General features: G+C 46.6%; 1 protein-coding gene across 1 annotated transcript in view; it reads right to left on the bottom strand.

The window, feature by feature from the left end:
- Nucleotides 1-21,519, bottom strand: part of LOC131087754 (multiple epidermal growth factor-like domains protein 6) — a 192,240-nt gene that overhangs the window by 47,023 nt on the left and 123,698 nt on the right. The window contains exons 7-13 of the mRNA XM_058031609.1: nt 17,052-17,177; nt 12,784-12,906; nt 10,018-10,140; nt 7,370-7,507; nt 4,250-4,372; nt 2,768-2,890; nt 1,674-1,826 (exon numbers count right to left, since the gene is read on the bottom strand). Of these exons, the coding sequence (XP_057887592.1) occupies nt 1,674-1,826; nt 2,768-2,890; nt 4,250-4,372; nt 7,370-7,507; nt 10,018-10,140; nt 12,784-12,906; nt 17,052-17,177 (909 nt within the window). The remainder of the gene's footprint in view (nt 1-1,673; nt 1,827-2,767; nt 2,891-4,249; nt 4,373-7,369; nt 7,508-10,017; nt 10,141-12,783; nt 12,907-17,051; nt 17,178-21,519) is intronic.

The raw sequence follows: 21,519 nt of genomic DNA, 5'->3' as shown, positions 1-21,519 counted from the left end.
CCTTCCCCACCCTCCTTTTATCCCTTGCCACCCTTACATTCTCTTTGTTGGGTATATTGAGACAGGCATGCAAAATAAAGCGACTGTCTGGTAAAATACTTCAGTGGCATTGAAGATCTCATCCACACAGTTTAGAGCCTTCAAGGCTTAATGGCTGTGGCTGGAGGCTTTTTGGAAGGGGATTTTTAACAGCACCTGAAAGTGAGCTGGCAGCTTATTCAGCCTTATTTCAGTAAGTTACAGGCTGGTTGCATTTCACCAACAGTTTTCTGTGAGAGGCCAGATTTCCTCTAGGTCTGAGCACCCAACTGTTCCCTTTTCTGCAGCTGAACAAATGGCCAAGCTTTCAGGGACATTCAGAATCCCAGTGCTACCACTTAGAAAAGGGTACAAATTCACACTGCAGGAGAAGAATACAGACCACCATTGAAAACATCATGCTTCCATCATAAAAAGTCATTAAAGTTAGAGAAAATATTTAATTATTTGCACCAGCTTACTGTTAAAGCAGGCTTTTTTATAATACAGATAGCAGCACAAAACCAGGTCTGAAAACACAAGGAGTAAATTGCTATTTAGAAGGTAAAAGAACTTACTAAACCATTTAAAGTTCCTTTTTTCCATCACCTTTTCATACAAACCACTACATGCTGCAAAGCCTGAGCCTTAGAAAAAGTGCAGCTGCTCAGCTGTGACTGATAATACCCAAATTTCTGTAGCTAAATATAAATAAAACATGCAAAAAGTGGTCAATAAATATTTGATTGTGGTTTCTAGGCCTGATAATTTTGCCTGTGGTTATCTCATTTATCAGTTTCCCAGTTGGTTATCAGTGTTGTTGAGGCCGGCTTGATGCTGTGTGATTTGGGAGGGTCTTAACAGTTTTGTTCACAAAAATAAGGTATTTTTTTTATTAAAGTCAAGACTAGCTCCTGATTTTTGCCTGTAGGGCACAGTCCTCAGATGGGTAATTATAGAGTTTATATAAAAATCACAGGACACACATAGAAAAAAGCAAGAAATCCTGGTGATCCACCAGCACTCAGCAGAAAGCAAACACAGGGTTTCACCTCATAATACCCCTAAAATTGTGAAGTTTTCACCTTTGGGTGGAAAGATGGAATCATGCAAAGCCCAGGTGGGTGCAAAGCTGTCCTGCACCCACTCCTGTGCTGTTTGCCACCACTTGAGCTGAGCAACACGTGGATGGGTTGGTGCTTTTCCCAGAGAGTCAAGGGAAACCTGAATCTTCAGAGGATTGTTTTTAACACAGGTGAAATGCAAATATCTTAAACAAAAATCCTCCAGTTGTTATAAAAGAGTTTGTAAACAGGGACCCGTGCTCCCAGCTCTAGGAGGAAGGGAGTTTCCCCAGGTTATAAGCCATGCCATCCTCTCAGCCCTGGCATGACGAGCTCTCTGTGGCTGCTGCCTGGGCTCTGGGCAGACACCCTGCTTTCCAAGGAGCCTGTGCTGCTCACTCCTCCCCTGCCTCCCTCCCAAAGCATCCAGGCACCTCCTGGCTCCTCAAACATGTCCCATTTGGGATGGAGACAGGCAGGATGCAGGATTAACACTCCTGACGCTGAGCCCCACCAGCCCAGCCCCAAATCCTCCCCCAGGACGATCCCCCCAGGTTGCAGTGCTGGCTCAGGGCCCTGCTGGTCACTCACCAACCCTGTGCACCAGGGTGAGCTCTTCTCGGGGGTCTCCATCCTCGGCCAGGGCCCCGAGGGCGAGGTGCAGCAGCTGGGGGGGCCCTCGGAACTGCAGCCCCGGGGCACCAGCCAGCCCTGCTGCCTCCTCTGCATCGGCCTCCTCCGCGCCTAGGGATGGACAAACACAGCCATCAGCACCCCAGCCCGCCTCCACCCCCTCTCATCTACATCTTTTCTTACTATTATGATGCCTTTAGATGTTCAAGTCACACCTCTGCCCAGCGGTCCCAGCCCAGGCATTTTCTCACAGAGTTCCTGCTATCCAAAAAAGAAAATAGACAGGAAATGGGAGACACCCTCCCCACCCCATCTTTCCCTTTTTCTTCTTCTGGAAAAAAAAAAAAAAAAACTCTACTCCTGGAGAATCAAAATTAAATGAGGAGATTCATTTTCCTCACTTGAAGTTTGAGATTATTTTTAGCTAATGAAGGTCATTACTCTTGCTCGTTTTGGAGATGACAAATAGAAAGTGAGGCCAGCTGTGCAATTTATTTTAAGAAACATGAAAACCTGGGCCTTAAAATGACGGGAAATCAGTTGGCTTTCTTTTTGGTGTTGGTTAGAATATCAAACTCTGGGTTAAGGTTTAGCAGTTGCTAAACTTGGTTATAAAGCTGAGTTGCTCTGCTAAACTCTGGACTGGTTACACTGGCAGAAATCCAGAATAACATCACTGACTAATGGAAAAGTTGCCCTGGTTGATCAAAGAAAAATCTGGCTACTTTTTTTTTTTCCCACAGGATGTTAAACTTCATCAAATAGTGCAAGAAAAGTGTCAAAATAGTATTAATTTCTAAACCAGGAGCTTTAGGTTTTCTAACGTGTCCAGCGGATTTACATGTTCATCTGCCATTAATCTTTGGCAAAAGCCATTACTGGAGGATGAACTTGGATCCACACACTGCACGTAGCCCTATCCTGGCCACGTTCAGAGATGGCTCAAGTTGGGCTCCCAAAATCCCAGGATCTGTGGAAATCTCTGCTCCAAAAATCACTTTTTAAATCAGTGGGAAGTGCTTAATGGCCCTCAGATTTTGAGAAGAACTCACCCACGCAGGCCCATCTGCTGTCCCCAAGCCTGTAACCCTCCTTACAGGCACATTCGTAGGACCCCAGGGAATTCACACAGAAATGGTCACAGTTGCCATTATCCAGACGACATTCATCCACATCTAGAAAATCCAGACATAAATGGTGATTAGGAACAAGTACTTCTGCTTGCAGAGCCCATGCTGTGCCCAGCTGTATCTGACAAATTATTCTGTACATAAGAAAACACAATTTTTCTTATGTGTTTTGGAGCTCTCCGTTTCTCTCTGGTATTGGAGGTATGAAAACATTTCAGGGCTACAGGGAGCCGATTATTTCACTGATGTTTTTGTCTTGAGTGAAAACATATGCTTTAAGCTGTTAAGCTCAGTTGATCCTTCAGTTATTTTGAGGGCTCTTTTTTTTGTGGAAGGAGTGTTTTAACACACATCAGTATACAGTGTCCATGGAGAGAGGAGGGAAAGTTTCTCTCTGCTGGCTCCTCTCCCACATCCCCACATTTGATGCTGGGTTATTCCTGTATTCCAGCCTCACAAAGAGGAAATTACACATTTGTAAAAACCTTACCAGCAAAGCTGGCATAGGGTCAGTGACTCTCATTAGGGCAGTGCCCACAAAGCCCTGCGAAGGGCTTTGACAGCATTTCTTCTACCCTGGGCTGTGATTAGTAAGACCGAGCCATTGGTACCAAAAGAGTTTTGACAAGGGCATGGAATGATGCAGGACAAGTGGGAATGGCTTTAGACTAACAAAGGGAAGGTTTAGACTGGATATTAGGAAGGAATTCTTCCCTGTGAGGGTGGTAAGGCCCTGGTTGCCCAGAGAAGCTGTGGCTGCTCCATCCCTGGATGTGTTCCAGGTCAGGTTGGACGGGGCTTGGAGCAGCCTGGTGTCACCACATTGCTCTTCACAGAGAAATGCAAGGCACAATTCTTCCCAAGACTATTTCTGGGTTTCCCATTCTCTGAACCTCAGAGAAAGAAAACACAATTCTTAACTCATTTGCTGTGCCTGTGTTGTGCCAAAGCAGAATGCAATACGGAGATTGTTTACCCAGAGTGATGGTGTTTTGTTTCTTTGGCCTATCAGGGCCAGGTGTGTGTGTGTGTCGGGACTGTGGGCTGACAGTCACGAGATTCAGTGCAGTGGAGTGCTTGCAGATTCAGTTTAGATGTAATGTAATATAGTATAGAATAATATAGTATAATAAAGTAACTAATTAGCTTTCTGACAAGATGGAGTCAGACGCCTTATTTCTCTCCCTTTGCCGGGGGCAAAAATATCCACTCTAGCCTGGTCTAGTGGGAGGTGTCCCTGCTCACAGCAGGGGTGGAATGAGGTGACCTTTAGGTGCCTTGAAGCCCAACCCTGCCCAGCCCAGCTCAGTCCAGCCCAGTTCGGCCCAGCCTAGCCCAGCCAGGCCCGGCCCAGCCCATTTGAGCCCATCCCAGCCCAGGCCATCCCAGCCCGGCCTAGCTCACCATCACAGGAGCAGCCGTCGGCGCTGAGCTGGAACCCCGCCTTGCAGGCACACTCGTAGCCCCCCGCGTAGTTGATGCAGAACTGGGAGCAGCAGGACTCCCCAGTCTCACACTCGTCCACGTCTGCAAGGAAAGGTTCAGCCCTTGAGACTCCCCCAGCTGCTGCCACAGCGCTCCTGAGAGCTTTTGTGCTGCAGCACTTGCTGCTTTGCACCTTCCTTCAAGCACATAAATTCAGACATTCACTGTCTGAATCCTGAATCCTGACAGCCACTGCCTTCTCCCTTCCCCCATCTGAATCCTGAATCCCTACAGCAGCTGCCTTCTACCTTCCCCCATAGCAGCCAGGACCGTCCATGTCCTGGGAGAGGCATCTCCTCTCCAAGTCTGAGCTGCCCTGAGGGGACTTACAAACACCAGCTGGCATCAAGGATAGGACCCACGGGAATGGTTAGAGTTGTGTCAGGTTGGATATCAGAAAAGGTTCTTCCGCCAACCCAGAGGGTGCTGGGCACTGCCCAGGGAATTGGCACAGCCCTGAGGCTGCCAGAGCTCCAGAGGTTTGGACAATGCTCTCAGGGATGTACAGGGTGGGATTGTTGGACTCAATGATCCTTGTGTGTCCCTTCCAACTCAGAATATTCTATGGTTCTATGAAGAGACAACAGCAAGGACCCACCAGCCCTCAAAAACATTCTGTTTAACAGCAACCTACATTTGACTATTTAGACCTTCTCTACATTCAACCTTACTCAATGCAAACTACCCATGCTCTGATCCACCCAGGCCCTTGCTGGACAGCAGCAGCCTGGAAGGTTCAGCTGCAGCTTCTGGAAACTGATTTCCTGCTGCCTCCTCCTGCTCTGTGCCTGCTCAGAAATTGGTATCATTGACACCACTGCTCTGGTGATTAGATAGGAGAGCTGAGCTGTTATCTGTGCACTGCAGGCTCCTGGCTGCTGTCAGGCTGCTGAGCAGGTCAGTGGCCATCCAAGGGCCACCTTGTCAATGCTGAGTCTGCAAAATGCTTCTGAACGTGGCCTGGCTGAGCAGCTGCAGATAGGAAAGGTCAGTGTCTCAATTAACCTTGGAAGGAGCACCAACTTTATGAGGAAACACGGACAGGAGAAAGAAAATGTAATTAATCAATCGAGGTGAGGAGGTCAGTGTGAAAATGATTAATGCAGGTTATTTGAAGGCAGTGTTTTCCAGAAATGTCACAAGCTGAGCTCCTCTGCAGTACATCAGGTGACGCCTCACTCGGGGCTCCAGCAACAGCCCCATATTTGTGCAGGAATGCAAAATCCGCATCCCACAAAAAGGAGATTTTTGCTGTTAAGAGCAACTTTTCACGTCTTCAGCCCTCCTCTGTGTTCTCCCCCTTCCCTTGCTGTGTCTGGAGTATCTGCTTCCCTCTGAACTCCCCAGCAGCAGGGCACTGAGCTGGGGTGTGGGCAGCAGGCTGCTTTGCCTCCTGTCAGCTGTACAGACAAGACTGTGCAACCCACCCACCCCTGTGAGGCTCTGGCTCCAAATCTGCCTCCCAAACTTCTTCTGGTTTTGCTTTTTAAGCTCCATCATCACCCGCCCTTGCAGCCCTTGGTGCTTCCCTCCTCCCCTGCTCCTCCTCTCTCCTGCACTTGGCTTTTTTTCCTTGCAAGACTCCTTTTGTCTGTAATGCCTCTCACACTCATCAGTGCTCCCACTCTCTACCTCTTCTCATCATCTCATATCTCCCTGCACTGCTTTGTGGTGCCTGCTCCTTTTTCCATTCCCCCTCTCTTCCTGGCTATTCTTAAAAATTGTAATGGCATACTGACAGCAAGCCCAAAGCAGAATGAGATACATTTTGCATGACAAAAGCCATAAACAAAACAAAAACATAAAACAAACACACACACACAAAAAGAATCTCATAGTAGAATTGCTTAAAACATGAATGAATTTTTAAACTTATGTCTCAAAATAAACCCAAATCTAACTCGGGAGGTGAAAGCAACAAAGTGAGACTTCTCACAGGCAGCAGTGTAACCTCATCACTGAGCAAATCTGATGGAAACACAGCAGGCTCTGGAGCACCAAGTGCAGTTTGTGCAAGCAGCACTTGGGAACACTTGTGCTGCTGCTCTCAGCCACCAGCTGAGAGGGGAAGGCAAACAAAGTCAGCTCTGTGATGTTTGGGCTGCTCGAGGTGAGACACAGCCATGGCAGCAGGCCATGCAGTGTTGTATTGCACTAAACTGTTTATTTAGTTGTTGTTTTGTTATTGCCACTCCCTGCCCTCTTTGGGGACCCATCCCAGCCCGCTCCTAGGTTACCTGTGCAGGTTTTTCCCCCTGCTCGGGTTACCTGTGCAGGTTTTGCCCCCATTTAGGGTTACTTGTGCAAGTTTAACTCCCAGCTGGGGTTACCTGTGCAGGTTTTGCCCCATCTCGGTTTACCTGTGCAGGTTTTTCCCCATTTCAGGTACCTGCACAGGTTTTGTTACCTGTGCAGGTTTTGCTCCCATCTTGGGTTACCTGTGCAGGTTTTTTCCCCCATCTCAGGTTACCTGTGCAGGTTTTGTTACCTGTGCAGGTTCTGCCCCCATCTCAGGTTACCTGTGCAGGTTTTTCCCCATTTCAGGTTACCTGTGCAGGTTCTGCCCCCATCTCAGGTTACCTGTGCAGGTTTTTCCCCATTTCAGGTTACCTGTTCAGGTTCTGCCCCCATCTCAGGTTACCTGTGCAGGTTTTGCCCCCATCTCGGGTTACCTGTGCAGGTTTTGCTCTCATTTCAGGTTACCTGTGCAGGTTTTGTTACCTGTGCCATTTTTGCCCCCATCTCGGGTTACCTGTGCCGGTTTTGCCCCCATCCCAGGTTACCTGTGCAGGTTTTGTTACCTGTGCAGGCTCTCCCCCAGCTCGGATACCTGTGCAGGTGTTGTTACCTCTGCAGGTTTTGTTACCTGTACAGGCTCTCCCCCAGCTCGGATACCTGTGCAGGGGTTGTTACCTGTGCCGGTTTTGCCCCCATCTCGGGTCACCTGTGCAGGTGTTGTTACCTGTGCAGGCTCTCCCTCATCCCGGGTTACCCGTGCAGGTGTTGTTACCCGTGCAGGCTCTCCCCCAGCTCGGATACCTGTGCAGGCTTTGCCGTCCCCGGCCAGGCGGTGCCCGCGGGGGCAGGAGCAGCGCGGTCCCGCTGCCGTGTGCTCGCAGCCGTGCTCGCAGCCGCCGTTCCCGTCCCGGCAGCTGTCCACGATTTCCATCTCGATGCCTGGATGAAGTAAATCAGAAGGGAGTTAAAAAGCAAGCCCGAAGGATGTAAAACAGCAGCCAGGAGCGCTGTAGCAGTGAGTGTAACCAGCTCACAGCCCCACCCCGCAAGAGCAACCTTTGGAGTCACTGAGCTCCAGGTGTTTGTGTCTCAGCAGTGGATGCTTCCAAATTCAGCCATGTGAAGCTGGTTCGGTGCTCAGCAACCACCTGCTACAGGAGCCTTCCCAGCTTTCCTCAGCTTTATGCTTTGCCCCAAAGGAGGAGCAGAAGCATCTGAGGAGCCCAGGTGGTGTCCCCCAACCCAGCCTGATGCACTTCCCAAAGAGCAGCTTGGAGTTTTGCATGACAATGGCAAAGAGCTGGGTTCTGAAACATCCCCCAAGCACAAAGGCACTGAAGCTTCCTAAGCAGAGTCCTGCTGGTGAAATGGACACCCAGCAACAATGCAAAACGACCTCCAGGTTTTGGTTGTTGGATGTCCCTTCCAGGGGGACACAGCAGCTCCTCTGCTGAGACTTTGTCCCCTACAGGGTGGTACAGTGCCACTGCCAGCTCCCTTTACCCTCACAGACTTCCATGTCCTCCTCATGGGGCTGGACTGGACAGTCCTCAGAACATCCTGGCCATTTCATGTCCTCAGAACATCCTGGCCTTTTCCTTCATATGAAAAAATGGAACACCTGGCCACCTCATTGCCACCCAGCTACTTCATCAGATGATTTCTCCAGGATGCAAAGAAACCACTGGGTCAGTTATGAAGTTTTTCACAATGGATTAGCCAGTTTTTCTTACAGAGCTATTTAGAGAGGAAATAATTTCTCCTACTCTGTAGGGAAACTGAGAAACACCCTTCCTAAAGGAGCCACTGTACTTCCAGAAACAGCCCAGCTTGGAGTGTTGGCCATCAGATCTGGCACAGAATTTCCCCAGACATATCTGTGCTGCTGGGGTCTGGTCCTTCCCCTGGGAGAAACCTGCTTGCCAACAAGAAATGTAATTCCAGCTGGAAGAGGGTATAAATTAAGAGAATAAATATCTCTACATCTCATGCATAGTGTGATTATTTGCACCAGGGAGAAGAAATCTCCCTGGTCTCCTGTCCAGTGTGTTAAGCTGGGATTTAGTAAACCCAGCAATTAAATGCAGAATCTGACTTCATACACAATCTTCATCATTTACATTGTCCCAGCTCTTCATCAGTAAAACTGAAATACCAGCTCTTCCCCAGCCACTGGGGAAATGAAAGAATAAACAAAGATTGTAAATTGCTCAAACACTGGGATAATCCTGATCATAAATATATGCAGAATGTTTTTATTTTTATTGTTTGCTCTGCAATATTGTACATGAGGAACAGAGAATCACCATCCCCTGAGATCTGCTGAACATCCAGAAAAATTATTATCAGAAAAGCACAATGAAATCTAAGTGGTCTAAACCTCTTTTTTATGCCTATGACAGAAGATTTCATATCTATATGTTAATCACATTTCCTCTGCCATTGCACTACTCACAGTTCCCCATCACCTATGAAATAACTCCACAGGATATCTCCCACATAATTGGGTTTTGTTTTTAATCTATGTTAATGCCTTGAAACTGGATTTCATTCTTAATAACTATTTCTTACACACACATTCTTAAATAAAGCACTCATTCTCTGGCATGCAGCATATTTTCCTAAGGAAGCTCTGCTGAAAGCTCTTGCACAGTATTATTAGATTGAATGATCTTTGCCCACCTCTCTGCTAAAACAGGTCATGCTTTTGTCTGCATTCCAGGGAGCTTATGTTAGGTCCATAATAACCCCAACTCTTCCACATCACCTCTTTTATTAATCTAAATTTGCCCTCAAGGGCAGGCCAGGGATCACCTATCAGCTAGCAGCACTGGGAGTCAGTCCCCCTCTCCAGAAAAGCTGCGTTGATTAAGAAACCCCGCTGGCAGGAGGTAAGCATGTGAGGAAAGACAACAGGGCTCGCTTTAGCTTGGGAAGTTTGAGTTGTTCAACTAGTTTTTCATCCCAAATCTTTCTTTTTTTGTTGCCTTTTTTTGTTTTTTTAAAGCATCCTCTTAACAGTGTCAGTAATCTCAGGAGAAACATAAGCAAACCCAGACAGGTAAAGACAAGAGCAGAACATCGTGTTGGTTTTCTCTTGCATCAGGTCTGTAAGAAAGCTGGCAGAAGGAGGAGGAGGGCAGGAATGAATACATTTCACAGAACAGCAGCATTCTGGTGGCTCTGCAGCAGAATTCACCAGGCTCTGAAGATAAACCAACAGGGCTATTTGCTCTTTGAAAGGCAGTAATTAAGGTCTGTGAACACAGGCTTAGGAACGCGTCACCCTGCAAACCCAGCAGCAGCAGCAGAGGAAGAAAACAGTATTAAGGCTGATCTTTTGCATACATTTCCTCTGCTGGGGATGGAAATCCCAGAGAATCAGAAGTGAGGCCTGGCAGGGAGCAGAGAGGAGAGGAAGAGGAGCAGGGCTGGGCAGGGTCACTCACGGTAGCAGCGCCGCCCGTCCGCGCCCAGCTCGAAGCCGGGGCTGCAGGCACAGCTGAAGGAGCCCGGGGTGTTCACACAGCGATGGGCACACCTGGCACTGCCCTCTGCACACTCATCCACGTCTGCAAGCACACAGAAAGTCGTTCAGCTGGACACTGAAATGAAAAAATAACGCTGCTCTATATGGATGTGGCTGCGTTTCCAAATATCTGCTGGGAGGATTATCCTGGGGTCAGCCTACAAAGGACAGCACCCGGTGAGCCCAGGAACATTATACTCACATTATTCTCCAGAACTATCTTTTTCTGAGCACCATTGACCTTGAACTTCTCAGTGTGAACATTTACAGTATCAAACACTATATTTGCAGTATCAGCCAAAGTAACTTATTTATTATTCCTGTAAAAAGAGCAATGGTAAAAGAAGACCTTGTGTGAAGAACTCAGAAGAAACTTCCAAAACTCTGAAATGATCACCATGTCCTCCAAGCCATTATAGTTAAATTAATGGAACAGGAAATAGCTGATTATTCTCTGAATGTCAAATGATCTGGATTAAGTGGTGGTTTGGTTTCAGCAGGGATGATGGAGACAGATCATCCCTGAATCCTGCAGCTGCTTTACAGCAATGCAGTGGGAGGCACCTGCAGCAACCACAGCAGCTCCAGCAGCCCTGTGAGGGAAGGAAAAGCTGCAGAGCCTTAAGTGGGGAGGCTGCTCTTCCCCCAGTCCTCTGCCAAGCAGGCTGCTCATCAGCTTCACACCTGCTGGTCTGTATTTTGGAATGAAATGTCCCCAAAGGTGTCCATCTTCCTAAAAGCTTAGTGGAACATAAAAATTCTTTTAAGGAGTTAGTTAAAACTTTTAATTAGTTTAAAAAACCAAACAAACACAGAAAAATTTACATTAAATACAGCTGTACAGAGCACCGACCTCTATGCAAAGACTGGTATCACACATGGCAAACCCCTAATGCATCTCCTGGTCCTTCCCATTCTGCCACCTTTCTGGCAAAATACAGATTATTTATTGCACCAATGCTGGGTCAGTGTCTTGAAGATGGCAGGGAGCAATCTGATGTGCAGCTCTTCCCTTTTTATCCCAGCAAAGCGCACTTTCTAACAGTTTTGTCCCTCCACACGTGCTGTGCCCAGTGCTGTGCTCGTGGCCCCTGCACTCGAGCACAAGGAGCTTGATGGATGCAATCAGGCTCCTTGCAAAGAGAGGCCCCAGGCAGTGCAAACACCACACACTGGCTCATGAAAATTTCAGGACAAATGACAGCTTCTCTGAAGCAGCCATGGGAGCAGCTGCTGCTTAGAATAAAATGGGTTATTCCTCCTTTTTCTCTAATTGTCACTTTGCGAGTACACTGCGCTGGCCAGGGCTGTAAATATTCTTTTCTCTTCGTCTTTTTAAATAGAAAAAAAATAAAAGTTGAGCCACAGCCACCATCCTGCACAGGTTTCTTCCTGTCCTAGAGCTAATAGCTGAAGTATGACACTTCAGCTGCCCTCTGCCTCCTTCCAGCTCAGTTTCCAGAGAGTCAAACAACAGCTTGAATTTTGCAAAAGGCATTGAGTAACTTCTAGGAGAAAAAACCAATAATTGTATATCCATGGCAAGACACACTGCTTAATGATTCAAAAGATTGTTGCCATGAGGCTGGGGAGAAAATTTGTTCCAATGTATAACACTGCAAGTTAACTCAGTGATTCAGTTTATACATAAATCAACAGAAATGTCAATGTGTATCTGAGATAAAACAAACAACAGGCTGACCCTACTGCTAAACCCACTGTTGTTTCCATCCACTCATTATCAGTACATTACTTGAAAACAGTTTTTATTTTCAGTAATTACTCATGAGTAATTCCAGTAAGAGAGAATCACTAAGATGTGCCATTCTACTCACAGAAGGACTCACAGGCAACTAAGTAAAATACTCAGGGTAGGAAGTAAATATTTTGAAAGGCACCCAGCACCCTTTATCTGAGACAATAATTTACATATTGGCAAGATTTTGGCCACGTTTTCAAAAGAGGAGTGCAAAATTAGTGTATGTACGTGTATGTGTATATATATATATATATATATATATATACACACACACACCTTGATCCTGACTTGGCTGTTAAGAATCTGTGCACCATTAAGTCCACAAATGCTGTTTATTTCATAAAACTGCTAAACTATCTTCCAAGAATTTCACTGAAAGAGAAAAGCAGGTATTTTGATCTCTAGTTCCCCCAAATTTCAGGTCAGAAATGCTACAGATTCTTTTGACAGCCCCAGACTAAACACAGGACTTCAGAATTCAACTTTTTAAGCTCCTCTCTTTGGAAATCTTACACATCATGATTTCTTCCTTCACAGTAGTTTCTCCATTAATATGGAAACAGCTCTCCAGCTAAAAAAGCCCTTTGAATTCTAAATAGGTTTTCAGTGACCTGGTTCAGAGTTTTACTTGAACCAATTTTCCAGGAGCTGTATCTGGGACATTATTTTAAAGGCACCCTACAAGAATAACACTACAGCATTCACAAATCCAGTTGCTAGAAAGCATGACTTAGGAGATCACAGAGACATTTTCATCACTAAAAAAAGTCCTTCAAGACTGTGGGCTGATGTGAGTATCACAGAGAGAAAGGCTGTTTCAAAATGCACACATACATTTGTCTAATATATTCCTTTCCACTCACAGCTCACTAAGGCAGAGCGCTGATTAATAACATTCTTCACAATAAAGAGTCCAGAGTTTCTTACCTAAACAGGACTTTTTGTCTGCAGCAATAGAATGCCCTGGATGACACTCGCATTTTGCAATTCCTCTCTCATTCTGACAGATTTGTGAGCATCCTCCGTTCCCACTTGTGCAGGGGTCTATCACTGAAACCAATTAGAGCACACTGTCAACTGAAAGGTCACTTTTTGACTGGAAATGGTCTTAGCTGCCATTGTTACAACTAATGACGAAGTAGCTGTAAGAGATTAGACTGGGGAAAAATGTGACAGCATCTGGTGAGTAAAGCTGCTGTTTTTCTGGATGCTTTTTGTTGCTGGACAACATTTTTCACAGAGCAGCAACAAGGCTTTAAACAGCAGGAAACCAAGCTTGTATTACATTGGAAGTAGGACAAAAAAAGTACATTTTATTGTTATTTTGCTGTACCTGAACAGATTTCAAGAGTTCTCTAAACAATAGCAATTAGCACTCCAGTATGTGTGAATCCATAAACACACACAATGATGGAGTTCACCACGAAACAATGAATATTTAAAAGGCTTGAGAGGAAATAAACACTGAAGAGCCCCCAAAGACATCTTTCAGTCTATAAACATATGCCATTCATGTTGTACATCAAGGCTTTTTCCTCTTTTTGAACAATAACATACCTTTTCAAGGATAAGCTGCCCTAAGTGGCAAGTACTTAGAAAAACTTTTATGAAGTGCCCACAGAAGCCTCCATCTTGAAGATTTCATTGTGTTGTATGGGTTTATTTCTGGAACACGTGCCTGCTGGAAGCATGCTGCCCAAACAGAGACTTGGCACACCCCAAACCAGACCCACCACGACTGTTCAGACAGGTCTGACTTGGGCTAAGCCCTCACATTCTGCACCAGGCTGAGGTTTTGCTTTGGAGCACTCATTACACCAAAATTCTGGTGAATAACATTCCACAGGCAAATTTGGAGGGCACCTTGAAAATGTGTCCTCTACAGTTCTGTTTAGCTTTGACTAAAATTTCTGAAAGTTATACTTGTTTCCCTACAATTCCAGCTCTGATTCAGCTTTAGCATTTCACTAATTACTGCCTGATTTGAGACAGATGAGCAATATTCCTCACTTGCCCTGCTCTGTACAAGCCAACTTCTTTCAGAGCCCTACAGGAAAGTCACCATCAGTTCAACACCACTGGAGTCAGGGTTTGAGGAACCCTGGGAAGGGCTGAAGGAGTTTTGCTCTGACCTGGCTGCTTTGCTCTGCTACACAGAAGGAGGGAACAGGAGAGAAAATCCTCTTCTTCATGTGGATTTAAATAAATATGGGACCGGGCATTTTTTTGTCCCTTTTCTGTACAGCCAAGTGGTATTTTTTGCCACCATTTGGTAAAGGAGGAAGCAGCCACAGAACATCCTCAAACTGCCTCATGTCACCTCCTGCCATTTCAGGAACACACAACGCACAAACCGTTCCAGTCTGCAGGGCTGAGTTTGACTTGACAGTATTAAACAAAAAAAAAAAACCCAAACAACTAAAAAATATAAAATAAAAGCACGGTTAGGGATGTAGAACTGAAATTGGACTTCTGACACGATAGGTTGCAAATAGGTTTCCAAGGAACAGCAGCACTTCATCGTGCATGACACTTCCAAGGCTGACAACTTGGCTCTGCAGCTCGACAATTTGCGGTCTACAAAGGATTTAGCTCCAAGCAAGAACTCGCTCCTTGCTGATATGAAATATTGAGTTATTTGCCGATTCCTTTTCTATTTGGGTAAATTAAATGAAATCACTATCAAACAGCATCTGTTAAACCTGCATATTATGAAGGTTTTCAGAGCAGCTAAAGCTTTAATTTGAGAATGATTACAGCACGGAGTAAAGCTTGTAATGCTCTGTGACATGACAACAGGCAAACAACAAATTACATGGTGGATGTTAGTAAAACATAGTAATTCAAATAAAGGTAGCAGCCTTGGAAGTCCTTGGATGAGGTAAGTTTGTAAGGGAAAGATCTTCAGGACATGAAGCAGTCAGTGATTGACTTGCTTTCCAGTGATATGTATGTTCCTGTTAGAAGCAGGTTTCAGGAAAAGCCAAAAATAACTCATTAGTGTTCTTTTTTCACACATTTGCCTCTTACTGGTTCATTTAATAACTTTAGTAGATAACAGACTCCATCCTACAAAGCTCTACTCCAAGCTGTTAAACACTATGGTGAAAAATTTACTGGCGTGGTTTCATTTCCCAGGTGCCTCAGGACACAGAATCCCAGAAGGGTTTGGGTTGGAAGGCACCTTAAAGCTCATCCAGCTCCACACCCTGCCATGGGCAGGGACCCCTTCCACTATCCCAGGCTGCTCCAAGCCCCATCCAGCCTGGCCTTGGGCACTGCCAGGGATGGGGCAGACAGGGCTGTAAACAACAGGGTCTCCAGTCCTGTCTGCCACGACCTCTAGGGCACCTAAAGAAAAGAGGCTTGGGCTTTATCAAATAAATTTTCTTGTTCACAGCAACCATGACTTCACGCTGGAGAAAATATAAAGTGGTAAAGAGCAAAACTGCCAGGCTTGAGTGTTTCTCCAAGGCTTTGCAGGGCTGTGGGTGCAGTATTAACTCCCAAAAGTCCACGGGGATGAATCCATATCTGCACAGCACCTTCACCTGCTGTGGCAAACACTCTCACGACACTATGGTTCCTCCATCCAAACCACCCAGCAGCCAAGCTTTGGGTGGAAAATAAAAATGCATCCAGACTCACCTCCTCCCACCTCTTCTACTTAAAATATCTCTGAACTGACAACCCAAATGCATTCATGACCACTTCACCCTCATTTGTTCCTGTAAAAATCTTGTCCATGGCCTTACCTAGCACTTTTCTCTCCCAGGCATTCATTCACTCAGGTATTTATGGGAGGGAAAAGCATCCTACTCAGTCTTCATTTTGCAAGCTGAGCTCTGCTTACAAGGCAGATCCTCCTTCCCCCAGGCAGAGCTGCTGTCCTGGGGAGAGCTGAAGTGATTCCTTTTGGCTCAAACACCCTGGGGTAACCAGGTAATGGGTGCCCACCTGCAGACAAGGCTGACCTTGCCCCTCTCTAGTGCTCAGTATCCACAGGCTGGTGACAAACCACTGCCTTTGGTGAGTGGGTGACTCTCTTCAGCCTCACCATGCGAGGGGGTGAACAGTGGTGGCAAAACCTCCCCTTTCAGGGGTCCCAGCTGAGACAGAGCATGAAAATGGTCCATGGGCACTCCAGGAGAACTCCCACCCCACCTGGCATCACACTCAGACCCCTCTGAGCCAACCACGCTCCCACCACTCCAAAATCCCACCCCACAGCCCTGTGCAGGCTCTGCACAGCCAGCTGCCAAACACATCCTGAGATGTTTGAAAAAGGGATGGGGAACAGCAGAGGAAGCTCTGTGACACCTCCTTCTCCCCAGATCTCCCCTTTTCTGGCTCTGTGATAATCTCAGGGAAAAACGTGGCCACCTCATGAGAGACAGAGAGGCCAGCAGGCTGTGGGTGCTCCCTGGGGTGCAGCCCCCATTTGGGGCAGGATTTGGGGGGAACCAAACCAAAGGGAAAGGGTTCTCTGCACCCAGCAGGAGCTGGGAGCCATCTGAACAGCAGGATTTACTTACACTTCATCCACAGCGTGCAAAATCTCCGAGCAGAAGAGGAGCCATATGGAAACGGTTTTGTGACAGGAATTTCAGCTCAATAAATCCATAAATTTGGCCTTATCTTTCTCTGGCATGTTCAAGGGTGTGTGTGTGTGTGTGCTTGTGTTGGGGAATGGGGGGGTTGCCTTCAAAACTGATGAATATGTTAAGATATACAAGAAAAGAAAAGCAACAATCAAACCCAAAGGTAGCATTGCTGTTCTGCTTGAGAGGGTGCTTAGAAACCTGAAGGGCAGGATGAATGAATCAGCCTGTGATAAGCCAAAAGGAGATAAAGAGAAGACTTTTTTGTAGAATAAAACATGTAATGCAGGCCAACTCTATATGCAACTTGATGAGCAATAAAATGTTAGAATTAAATCACAATTAAGTTCCTAACCTATGTCATCACCATCATTGTGCGTGCAAGGAGCAGCCAGGGATCTAGGAGGCCAAAATCTTGTTCAAAGCTGTGATTCAAAGTGAACTTCACACCTCAAACACGTGTTATATTTAAAAGTCTGTCATTAAGCAACTCCCAAAGCTGCTTTTGGAAATAGGAATGAACACAGTGACCCAAACCACCATCCTGGGGTCTGTTAAATTGCCTTTAATGTGTGTCTTTAGCACAGGACTCACCTTCACAGGATTTGGCATCTGCCTTCAGCTGGTAGCCTGGCTGGCACTGGCACTTGTAGTGGTCCTCACTGAGCTGAACACAGTCCTGCTCACAGCCCCCGTTGTTAATGCTGCAGGAATTGACAGCTGGAGCCAAGGAAGCAGGGAAGGAAAGCACATCAACAACCTGGGAGGACCTATTTCCTATTTTAAATACATAAATGACAGCAGAAGCAGGCAAACCTCGCTGAGCAGCTTTCAGAATTGCTCCTGTGCCCTCCCTTGTGCTCAGGGAGCCTGGCTGACAGCATGCCACACCAGTGAAACCCTGACTCCCAGAGCCTGACACAGCCCCACACCAGTGAAACCCTGATTCACAGAGCCTGACAGTGTCCCACACCAGTGAAATCCCAATTCACAGAGCCTGACACTGTCCTACACCAGTGAAACCCTGATTCACAGAGCCTGACACTGTCCCACACCAGTGAAATCCCAATTCACAGAGCCTGACACTGTCCCACACCAGTGAAACCCTGATTCACAGAGCCTGACACTGTCCCACACCAGTGAAACCCTGATTCACGAGCCTGACAGTGTCCCACACCAGTGAAACCCTGATTCACAGAGCCTGACACTGTCCCACACCAGTGAAACCCTGATTCACAGAGCCTGACACTGTCCCACTCCAGTGAAACCCTGATTCACAGAGCCTGGCAGTGTCCCACACCAGTGAAACCCTGATTCACAGAGCCTGACAGCATCCCACACCAGTGAAATCCCAATTCACAGAGCCTGACACAGCCCCACACCAGTGAAACCCTGATTCACAGAGCCTGCTGACACAGCCCCACACCAGTGAAACCCTGATTCACAGAGCCTGCTGACACAGCCCCACACCAGTGAAACCCTGATTCCAGGGAGAGGCAGGTGAGATCTGAGGGCTGTACTGCTGACTGAAGCACAGCACCCTTTGATCCGACAGCACCAAAGCGCTGCCAATCCACCAAGGCAAGGAGGGGACAAAAGAACAGCCCTGCTGGCACTTGCTCATTGATTATCTTCTTCTATTCCTTGCTTTCATTGATTAAAAATAGTAATTGTGGTTCAGGCTGATTTCCTCAGCCTCATAAATAAAAAAAAATTCAAATAACAGGAGCCACAAGCCCTGCAGAACACACTCACACAGCAAACCAGAGGAACAGAGGGTCCCCTGTACATCTTTAGAGATGCTGCTTCTTTCACCCCAGCAAATTAATATTCTTTTTAGTTCAACACATATCCCTGGCCTCTGGAGAAACATTTCTCCTCCTGACAAAACATGTTAACACACACCCACACCTATTCACAGGCTGCATGTAAAAATAGGAGTGATGGTTTGACTCTGCTATTGTGCTGTGCTGATGGGTGTGTGTGTGTGTGGCTGTATTGAGACTTCCACAGCAGGGATGTAGTATGGAGAGATTTAAATGGATATTAGGAAGAAATTCTTGACTCTGAGGGTGGGCAGGCCCTGGCACAGGTTGCCCAGAGCAGCTGTGGCTGCTCCTGGATCCCTGGAAGTGCCCAAGGCCAGTTTGGATGGGGATTGGAACAATTTGGGGTAGTGGAAAGTGTGGGAAGTGGTGGGGCTGGATGAGCTTTAAGGTCCTTTGCAACCCAAACCATTCTGGGATTCTGTGTTCCCTATGGGCAGCTGGAAAGATTACTTGGTCCATCATGGGATGCACCAAACTCTGAACCCAATTAAGTCAGCAAAGAGCTTTTATAGTTATTTATTCATAATAATTTTAGCAATATTTGTCTTTCTTGATGTATCTGTAACAGACATTAGTAAATGTTAGCTGCAAAACCCACTACAGGACTCGTTTCACCCTGTGCCACCAATTAGCACACACTGAGTTTGTGCAGTCAAGTATGTGTTAAAAAGGCGAAAAGAAAAGCAAATTTTTACATTCTCCTGGCTGCACACACAGCAGGAGGCACCTCAGAGCCCAGAAACCTGACCCTGGCTTCTGATCCCCACCTGTGCCCAGGAGCCTCCTGCCCTGCCACAGGCAGGCCCTGAAAGCAGCTCCAGCACACCCCACACACTCTGGGCTCCCTGCACATTTGCATCCAAAAACCTGTTTTTCAGCAAGAATATTCAAATAAGATGAAAATATTTCAGGAGACGAAAAACATCTTAAATCCAAGTGACAGAATATACACGTTGGCTTTTAAAAGTGCCGTTTTCTCCCTCAGTTTCTGGGCAGGAGCCAATCTGGCTGCGACGGGGAGATAACAGCAACCTGTCACGGCGAGGGGTTTGGGAGGCTCTGAAGGTGGGAGGGGACAGGTGTGAAAGCCACGAGCCCCAGTTTGGCGTGTGGCTGTGCCAGCTGCCAGGGGTTGCTCTGGAGCAGGCAGGGCAGGGTTGTCACCAGGCTGGATCCCTGAGAGGAGGTGCCAGACTGAAGGAGAAGAGCCCCAGGGACAGGGCAGGGCTGTGCTGGTGGCTGCCAGGCACAGAGAGACTTGGCACCTCCTGGAGATGGCTCCAGCTGTCACCAAGGGGCTGTGGCTGGAGGGATGGGCACCTGCACAGGCAGAAATATGGCCTGACATTCATTTTTCAAAGATTTACTCTCGGAATTTGGTAGGAACCCAGCCCTGATGTGGATTCCAGACAGGCTGGGGGTGATGCCAGGTGATGCCAAGAGACGGAGGGGGTATCTGGGAAGGGGGGCAGTGGTGGGAGACAGTAGGTGAGAAACACAAGGATCACAGAATGGTTTGGGTTTATCCCAAAGATCATCTCATTCCATCCCCTGCCATGGGCAGGACACTCCCACTGTCCCAGCTTGTTCCAGCCTGGCCTTGGACACTTCCATGGATCCAGGGGCAGCCACAGCTGCTCTGTGCCAGGGCCTCCTCACCCTCACAGGGAACAATTCCTTCCTAATAGCCAGTCTAACCCTGTTTCTGTCAATTCAAAGCCTTTTTGCCTTGTCCTGTCACAATATGCCCTTGTAAAAACTCCCTCTCCAGCTCTCTTGTAGGCCCCTGGGTGATAACAGTTAAGAAATACACATTTCTAAACCCATTATTTTTTATAATAAAGGTGATACTTTTACAAAGAGCTAGCTCTGAAGCCATAGTTAGACACATGCATAGACACCATGGGGTTAGAACATGCAATCTCTTCCAACCTGTGTTTCACATAACCTTAAATCCAACCTTGGTAATGACAAGAAATGTAACTTCAGACATGCAGGGCTTATATTTACATTGGAAAACACAGATTATAGAGTAGTAGAGACGTTTTCTTTGTTGCTTTCTCAATATAGAAGAGCCTTAGTGTGCTAAAATCTCCATAAAAAACCTGCATCTCAACAGCTTCTCTACATAAAGCAGACATCAAAGGTAACAGCTGGCACCAGAGATGAATCAGGGTCTAATGGCTGTGCCCTGTTTCCACTTCTAGGAGTTCAAACAGGAATAAATTCCACCGAAGACAATGAATCTACAACAGTCCAAACCCGCAGCCTGACACCACAATAAATATGTTCTTTCTGAGTTTCAGCTTTTCAGATACCAGCTGGTTAAACTCCAGCGAAGTCAAACTCATTGCATTAACATAATCAAGGCATTACAAACAAAGCAAACAAAAAACTTGGACAGGGTTGCAGTGAATATTTGGTCTGGCACGTGTGTTTATAAATTAATTCAATGCTGAGCAAAATTTGTAGGACCAAAAAGCTGAAAGAAGAAAAGGAGCATTGAAAGAGATGGGATTTTATTATGGCAGAGAGTACTGGGTAGCATCAAAGGATGCAGAAATTAAATAGTTTACTCTCACACACTGGTCATTACTGAACAAGACAACCCACTCTGAGCAGAGTATGAGTGGAGTTCTCTGCCTTAGAGTATGAGCAGAAGCTTCCAATGAGAGCAGGAAGAATGGCAAAAGCAGATTTCCTCTCCCCACGTATTTTAAGGCTCATACTGGCAGAGGAGGGATGGACCACCAGCAACAAGTCAGGATCCCAAACACCCTGTGCTGATGTGGCAGGAGGGCAGATTTACTGCAAAACTTGTGTAATATACTCAGTAATATTCCATGATCACATGAGGAAGTATCTCATCCCAGGTTTTTGAGTCTTCAGATGTAAGCTGAATATCTTTTAAGATGATAGATCCACTTCCTTATGTATGGGAGATTTCCAAGCCATCCAGGCTGCAAAATCTGCTTCCCCTCAAATGATTTTGGCACTTTTGTTCCCACAAACACAGGGTTGCCAAAAAAGAAAAGCAGGACGTGGAAAGAATGAACCTAACAGCAATCTGGGCTGGGCTCCTCTGAAAAGCCTGTCTGGAGGGACTCTTGTTTCTTATTTCTGCAGCTGAGATAATCACCTTCCATAAACAGCTCAGTGCCAGAATGGGGTCCCTTTTCTTTCTCAGCATGCAGGAGAGATCCTTACATCCTCTGAAGTACCCATGGAATAAA

Source organism: Melospiza georgiana, chromosome 10 (genome assembly GCF_028018845.1).
Source record: "Melospiza georgiana isolate bMelGeo1 chromosome 10, bMelGeo1.pri, whole genome shotgun sequence".
NCBI classification, from domain to species: domain Eukaryota; kingdom Metazoa; phylum Chordata; class Aves; order Passeriformes; family Passerellidae; genus Melospiza; species Melospiza georgiana.
Note: the sequence above shows the minus strand (reverse complement) of the source record. Positions and strands in the feature narration are given on the sequence as shown.